The 7966-nt window shown below is 35.0% G+C and overlaps 1 protein-coding gene across 1 annotated transcript in view; it reads right to left on the bottom strand.

Annotated features, from left to right (window-relative positions):
- Window positions 1–4424: 4424 nt before the first annotated feature.
- The window catches only part of LOC145688099 (ATP-dependent RNA helicase vasa-like), a 72809-nt gene continuing 69267 nt past the window's right edge, over window positions 4425–7966 (bottom strand). The window contains exon 12 of the mRNA XM_081761834.1: window positions 4425–6081. Coding sequence (XP_081617960.1) covers window positions 5998–6081 — 84 coding nt within the window. The 3' untranslated portion in view covers window positions 4425–5997. The remainder of the gene's footprint in view (window positions 6082–7966) is intronic.

The raw sequence follows: 7966 nt of genomic DNA, 5'->3' as shown, positions 1-7966 counted from the left end.
CTAGGCAATTTGTCGCCCGTGCAATGGCATAATTTGCCGCCTCCCCTTTTCTCCAGAAAGAACAAATCTTAAAAAGTCATGATTTTAAGTATGCTACTCCAGCATGAACGAAGGGGAGAGTAAGTGCAGTCGCACTCAAAGGCTTAAATACAGGGCGCGAGGATAGCATGAGCTATGACCTTGAAATCCGCCACCAACACTTGAAAGGATCAGACAATCGTAATAGTGTTGCTAACTGTCACAGCGGTGAACTATACTACGGCCGCTATGTCTCTGGCTCTGACAGTTCTGCACGTGGACAAAACAATGTTGCCAATTTGTCCTTTATACACTATTTTGTTTGGCTTCGGTTCTGAAGAACTAGCCATTGTCACCAAATAATAACAACACTCCTTAACAGCACACCCAAACACACACACAAAGAAAAGAAAAAAGTTGCAATAACCAAACACGATCTCAAAGCACTTTTCACTGAACTATGCACAAACAAAAGGAACAATACGGAGCGGCAACAACGTCTGGTTTCCATGCCAACGCGGTGAGAGCTCGGCCACTCATTGGACCTTATGGGGGTGTGTTAATGTAGTATCAACCCTCGCTTTCTTTTTTGCATAGCTGTCAGAGCCAGAGATACAGCGGCCGTACTTTAGAATTTGGCAATTTGAAGTATTTCCGGGAAGGGATGACAAAGACACTTTGAATCAATCTGCAGCCTGCATTTCTCATCTTCATTTAGAAAAATCTGAACAATAAAGTAGCATATTTATTAAGATGTAAAAGTGCACTCGGTCCGTTAAAGGTTTCCTTACTCGTTTATTTTTTTTAAATACATGATGATCGTAATGTAAGCTACAATAACTAAAAATTATATCAGATAACACTACCTATATTTGCAATCCATTCATTCTGGGGACCACGACTCATGTCCTAGCCTTAAGGAAATCGTGACTACAGACCTGTCAACTCCTTCCCCTCTCATACAGGGAAGTTTGTCATTTTCTCTGGTAAAACAAAGTGGTCCTATTGGTACCCTCCCTCCCGGGGTGATTTATGACACACGTGGGGGCGTCTTAAGAGACACATGCAGAAGCCGAAGTAGACAGAGTGTTCAGTGAAGAGTGGTTCTTTGTGCATAGTTCTGTGTTATTTTAGTCTGTTGTGTGCTGTTTTGTTCCTTTTTCTAAAAAAAAATCATAATGGAGGGTAAAAAGAGCGGAAAACTTGGAGGATCGAAAGTAATTCACAGCCAAAGCAGAGATATTTTGGTTAATGTTTATGATTTTATGAAGAGGCTGACAGTGGAAATCCAATTAATGTAAAACAAGTGCAAAAGCGAGTATCTGAAGCTACCGGTGTTCCAGTAAGTACACTAAAACGTGTTTTGAGTGAGCGGAAAAAAAAAATCACGGGAACGAGCTTTTCTACTCCGAATAAGAAGCGAGCACAACGAAAAACAAATCTCAGTGGATGATTTTGACAAATGTGTTATTCGTCGAACAATTAATGCATTTCATATTGTTCACGGTCAACGACCTTCTGTAAAATCACTGTTGCGAGTACTTCGAGAAAAGATTAATTTTAATGGAAGCACTTGGTCTTTACGGAAAATAATCCGTTCCTTAGGATTTAGATGGATTTAGGCTGAAAACAATAGAAGACTACTTATTGAAAAAGATGAATTTCGGTCACAGAGGTTGGCTTATTTGCGAGTAATAGATCATTACAGAACGCAGAACCGCCCCATAATTTTCATGGATGAGACTGACTTGCATTCATCGCACACAAAACACGCGTGGAGCGATAAGAAGAATACAGGTTTACTCACACCAATTTCTAAAGGACAACGCATAATAATCATGCATGCTGGCGGAGAAAACAGTTTCATTCCAGACGCGTTAGTAATGTTCTGGAACGAAATCTGGCGATTACCACGACGACATGAATTATGAAAACTATGAAAAGAGGTTGAAGTCACGGTGAATTCCTAACTTGCCAAGTAATTCAGTTCTTGTGATAGACAACGCACCTATCACAATGTCTGTTTAGATCCTTCACCGACATCATCATCTCGTAAAGCTGTATTGATCGATTGGCTTGTAAGACACAATATTCCTTTCAGAGAAAATATGTACAAACCAGAACTCTATAATTTAATCAAAGCCAATAAAGCTCGTTTTCGGACATTTAAGTAGATTCGCTCCTTGCTGAATATGGACATACAGTTCTTCGTTTGCATTCTGATTCTGTATCATTCTGATCTAACCCGATAGAGTTGATTTGGGCTGAAGTCAAAGAATACGTAGCAGCAAGAAATACCAGTTTCCATTATCGATGCGATGAAACTCGCCGAAGAGAAATTTACAATGATAACAGCGGAAGAGTGGAAGGCTAGGTGTGATAAAGTACGAAGATGTGAACAAGCATATTTGCAAATGGAACCTCAGACGTTCTTACTGAAAACGTTACAACAAACTTAGCCGAGGACAGTGACAGTAATAGTGACTCTTCTGAAGAAAGTGACGACGAGACGGAAGACTACGATGATGAGATGGATTGTATGGACGGTATTGAACCTTTATAAATACCTGAAGCCACAGGTAAGCCTATCATAATATATATAAGTTGCGTTAAGTAGTTATTATCCATTGTTGTTACTTAAGTTGGAGGTTAGTATCGGCATGGGTTAGAAACACTACCAAAAAATCTTCTCTCTCTCTCTCCACTGTCACCCTCGCAGCGATTACCGTTCTTCCTACCTCCCGCTTCTCATAGCTCATGCTATCTCTCGCGCTCTGTACTCACTAAAAATGCAATCCCGTTGTGTTTTCTTCTTTAAATATTAATCTATTATGTTAGTGAAAGATAAAGCAAACACCTGCAGAGGAAAGATGGTAATCCTTTTTCTAGAATTCAATATCGAGCTTCAATCTTAATGTATCAGTTTGCAATTCCAGTGCAACTAAACTTAGCTCTTATCTTTATTTGTTGATTTTTCTTCTACATCTGTTAACATTTTTAAAAAAAAAATTGTTTCTATCTTCAATGATAAGGAACTGGTTTCTGACAAAATCAAGAATAGTTATTATATCAAAACTGTGATAACTTACTAAAGGGAACAGATATTCGCTACTATTCGAGAATTGAATTCTTGCATTTGACAACAAGCAATTTGTGCTCGGATTTATTCGACCATTTGCTTTAGCATTGCCCATGTGACCTTAAACTAATGCAACCTAAACATAATTTATGAATGTAGTATTCAAATTGAAGGTCAGCTTAGTAAGTGTAACTACCATCATCCTGACCAACAAGAAATATTTAATTTAAATAATATACTTATGACAGGTTCTGCCGGACCCTACAAACTTGCCGCTCCATGCAAATGCACGTGTTGCATATATGGTAGAGCCGGCTCCGCATATATATATATAATCTAGTCGACAGATTATGTATGATATTTAGAAAAATACTGTTAGGCAAATTAGTATTAGTTTTTACCGCTTTAGACAAGTTATTTGCCTTTTATACGGTTAGTGACATTATTTTCATACTTATTAAAGGCCTGTTTTCACGAAAAAACCAAATTTCATTTCTACTTTTATTTCTTAGTTGATATTGATGAAAACTGCTGAAACCCGAATTGTTAATAGGTATGGTATTCATGTAAATTGTAAAATATTTGTAGCGTATCAGTATCTAGCGTTTAATTTATGTTGCATTTTACGGTGATTACATCTACATAAAAATATTTCATACTTAAATAGACGTAAGATGCATTACAAATGACTATCTGAAAAAAAAAAAAAAAAAAAAAAAAAAAAAAAAAAAAAAAAAAAAAAAAAAAAAAAAGAGACTTTTTTCTTAAAAAATTTACATTTCTGAAAAAATAAGTTTTTTTTTTCCAATTTACAAGACTAATAAGCTGTAATATTTTTTTCTAATCTCGTGTTTTTCATTTACGTACTACAGAAAAAATATGCCTTCATTTACAGGAACTTAGTTTTTTTTTTTTTTTTTTTTTTCCTTTCTTCACTGTTGACAGTGAGGAAGAGACTGCGTATTCAAATCCATTCATGTTTGTATAGCCATGAAAATTAGAACAAAGATATTTGTTTTCCCAATTTTGTCAGTTTAAGCAATTAGTTAACATCCTAACCTCGCTAGTTAACGATTCTGATTAAATAAACTGCGCAGAATCTAGGCAGTGCTTTGATACGATGACCATTGGGGAGCTACTTCAGAGGAGTAGTGGACTCAAAAACTAGCAACAGTTGTGACGAAAATTGCGATGTGCAATCTACATATGTCCCAATATACAGTTTACTTACCTGCTCCAAATATTAAATTCCAAGGGTATCTCGGTCATGCATTTAAGATTTCTGGGTAATCATTATATAACCCTTAAAAATTTAAAACTCAGTTAATCAATATAACACATTTTGCAACACTTTATTTGCTGACATTCGGTACAATAAATTCTGAATACAATTAACTTTTTTTCTAACTCAGCAGTGATTAACCTTATTGAAAACAAGGTTTAACGAAGTACATTTCAGGCACCTAACTTGTAAGAAGACAGTATGTATTCATTTCACAATATGTATGTAAAATAACATTTGAAACCATTATCTTAACATACGAGGGGATAGTATGCATTTGTTTTATGACAATGTTTATGTAAAGTGCACAAATTACTTGAATTAAGATTCATATTCTTAATATAAAATTCTATTTTTTTCCTTAAAACTGAAAAAAATTCTCCTCACAAACTTGTAATTTTATTCATCACACTATCTCACTGGCATTTAGTAACGAATATTACTACAAAGCAGATAATGGCAATAAGAACATATATGTAAGAATAATGACACTTAAGAATTCTACATATCTGTAACTAAAAGCATATTTTTTTATATATATATTCATATACCCACTCAGAGCTTCTAAATTATGTCTGATTTACTAGTACTATAAAGTTTTATTTAAGATGGAATGTGTTTACACAAGTAAGTATCTTCTGTGCCTGAAATGCAACTGATAATGGCATACTTCCCCATGAACTAGCATAGTATCACAGACTGTATGTAAAAAGAAAAAAAATTGAAAAACAAGTTCAATAAACTAAACGGTTACATATTTGAATGAAAAAGATGGCAAGAAAAAAAAACTACTACACGGGCAAAAAGTGACAAATTTCGAGTATTGTAATGCTGGTAGTGTTGAGAAATGTCAGTACGACAGAATGAATTTGAATATACCTTTTAGTTCCTCCTTTCTTTAAAGTAACTTTCTTTGGTATCGCATTAACTTCAGTTATTTCACAAGTGATTTACAATTGATCTTCACTTTGCACTTTTAAAAACACCGAAACTTTGAACTGAATGTCTTCTAGAAACAAAACTAATGAAACAACTCAGAAAATACAGTAAAGTCGGTATAAAATTGAAAGAACGAAAGTGTTCTACATTAGAAGTTAAAACACTTGAAACTCTTTACATAAAATATTTGCACTTTGAACTGGAATATTCTATCATCAGTCTTGTAATTAATAAAAACAAAAAAACACGAACAAAAAGTTAAAAACAAAGTCCAGTCTTTAAGTTTTCTTTATCTCAAGATATTATTCTTGCTACGAAAATTCTCTTTTTTACCCACTTGATACACTTTTTTTCACATCTCACGGACAGCTGCTTCCTTATCAAACAAATATACTAAAGGAAATGGAAGAACAAATGCGAACTAATACACGTTCTCACACACTATTAATAAGTGCAAGAAGCTACAACGCACAAGTGTTTTCTACATCATTTCAGCACCATAATGATTACTCGAGTTCAATAAAACACAAAACTGACAATCTAAATAAACTCACAAACAATACTGGTTAACGACTTCAAAAAAATCACAAATGGATCGTCCTCAACTCAACAACAAGAATATACAAACCGTATCACAGGTTTGATCACAGTTCAAGTGTTGGAATGTTTAGGTCAATCGTTACCATTCTTCTTCAGGTTCCAGGCATTCAGGAGCACTATGCATAGACTCGGCATGGAATGTTTCATGACTTGCACCACCCATCTGGAAAACAAAACAACTACACTTAGTTTGCTTTCACAACTTAAACCGATGAAGACAAATCCTAGTCTGAAAGTTTCACAATAACTTTTTTCTCTGGAAAAGTTTTTTTTTTTTTTCAACTCAGCATGCGAAGATTTTTAAACAGTCTTTTACGATGAAAATTCGACGTTAATGAACGACTCCGATCCAGAGAGTTAACGATGTTCGTCCAAAATTATTGTCGCATATCTATAACTGTCTTTTTGTAAGAATATAATTTCATAATGATTTTGCAGGGTACGTTTAATACTTAGTGTGTGTGTGTATAATCAAGAAATGTATATTTGTGGTAAATTTCATAAGAAAAGAATTATAAATACGAAAGTTATAATGAGTAAAATAAAATGTTGCTAAATGGACAAGAAAATTTTATTTTCGTTTTATTGTTCTTATTTACCACTCTTTTGACATGAAATTTGCCACATCCATGTCTTTGCCGATTATACACATACTAACATTATAAGAAATACCGGGCGAATTCGTTATCAAATTATATTCCTAGAACAACGCATTTATAGACATGCGACAATAATTTTGGACATAAGTGTACATGCTACTAACAACATACCAATTGTTACAAGATTTGCAATGGAAGAAACGGAACAAAAACTTGCTCCAAGTTTAATGGAAACATCTAAAGTTGGTTAGTGCTCTGAATTTCGAATTTTGGGTTAGTCGTCGGGGTAAGATAAATCTGTCAATGAGTTGATCACCCATGCCTCAACATCTGCAACCTATGGCCGTTTGTTCGAAAACTAGGAAGTTTACAAGTTGTTAGAATGTTAGTCTCTATCAAAGAAAAATTTAGGTCTAGTTTGTTACGTGTCATCAGAAAAATTATATACGCATTGGTTTGACTATGCTCAAGTAATTAGGATCACGCTAGTGGTCCTTTAGGCTTGTGTATAGCCCGCTCCCCCCAGTTCTTTGTCACCGGAACTGGAAGAGCCACTACTACTACTACTACTGCTGCTACTACTACTACTACTATTACTACTACTCCTCCTCCTACTGCTGCTGCTGCTACTGCTACTACTACTGCTGCTACTGCTACTACTATTACTACTACTCCTCCTACTACTTCTGCTACTGCTACTACTATTACTACTACTCCTACTACTGCTGCTACTACTATTACTACTACTCCTCCTCCTGCTACTACTACTCCTACTACTACTTAGCCTATATCGAGAACAGAACCCAACCAACCCCTGCGGGGCTTCTAACCCGTTCCTACTACTACTACTACTAGTATTGCTACTACCACTACTATTACTACTACTACTACTAGACCCCTACTGCTACTACTGCTACTTATACTAAAACCTCCTTACCACAAGATTTACATCTTAAATCTTTATAACATGCGATTCCGATTCATTATGAACTAATATGAATCGTTAGAATCACTATGATTCGTTAAAAATCACTGGGGGGAGCGGGCTATACTCAATCCGTCCTTTAAGATTGTAAGGTTAGTACGCATGAACATATGCTAACACAAACGATAACTTGAACGAAAAGTTTTTTTTTTCCCTCTCTTTCTTTCTTCAGTGAACAGCTAGAACTGTTTTCTTGGTCGAGTTCGTTAATGGAGTTAGGTTAACACCCTGACGAGCATGCTGGCTATTAGTGTTGTAAAAAAAAGTTTTTTTTTTTTCTGTGCAGTTTTTTTTCAATAAAAATATCGTTCTTTTTCATGTTTTTTTTTCAAATGTCTTTTTTTGGCAACTATTATTTATTGATTTATGTTGCAGTTTATTGAAATAATCAACAGAACTTGAGTCTAAGCCCTCGCAATTTACAAATCGCTTGTTTCTTTGTACCTATACGAGCAAAATTGTGT

This window comes from Thermobia domestica, chromosome 6 (assembly GCF_964235325.1).
Source record: "Thermobia domestica chromosome 6, izTheDome1.hap1.1, whole genome shotgun sequence".
NCBI lineage: Eukaryota > Metazoa > Arthropoda > Insecta > Zygentoma > Lepismatidae > Thermobia > Thermobia domestica.
Note: the sequence above shows the minus strand (reverse complement) of the source record. Positions and strands in the feature narration are given on the sequence as shown.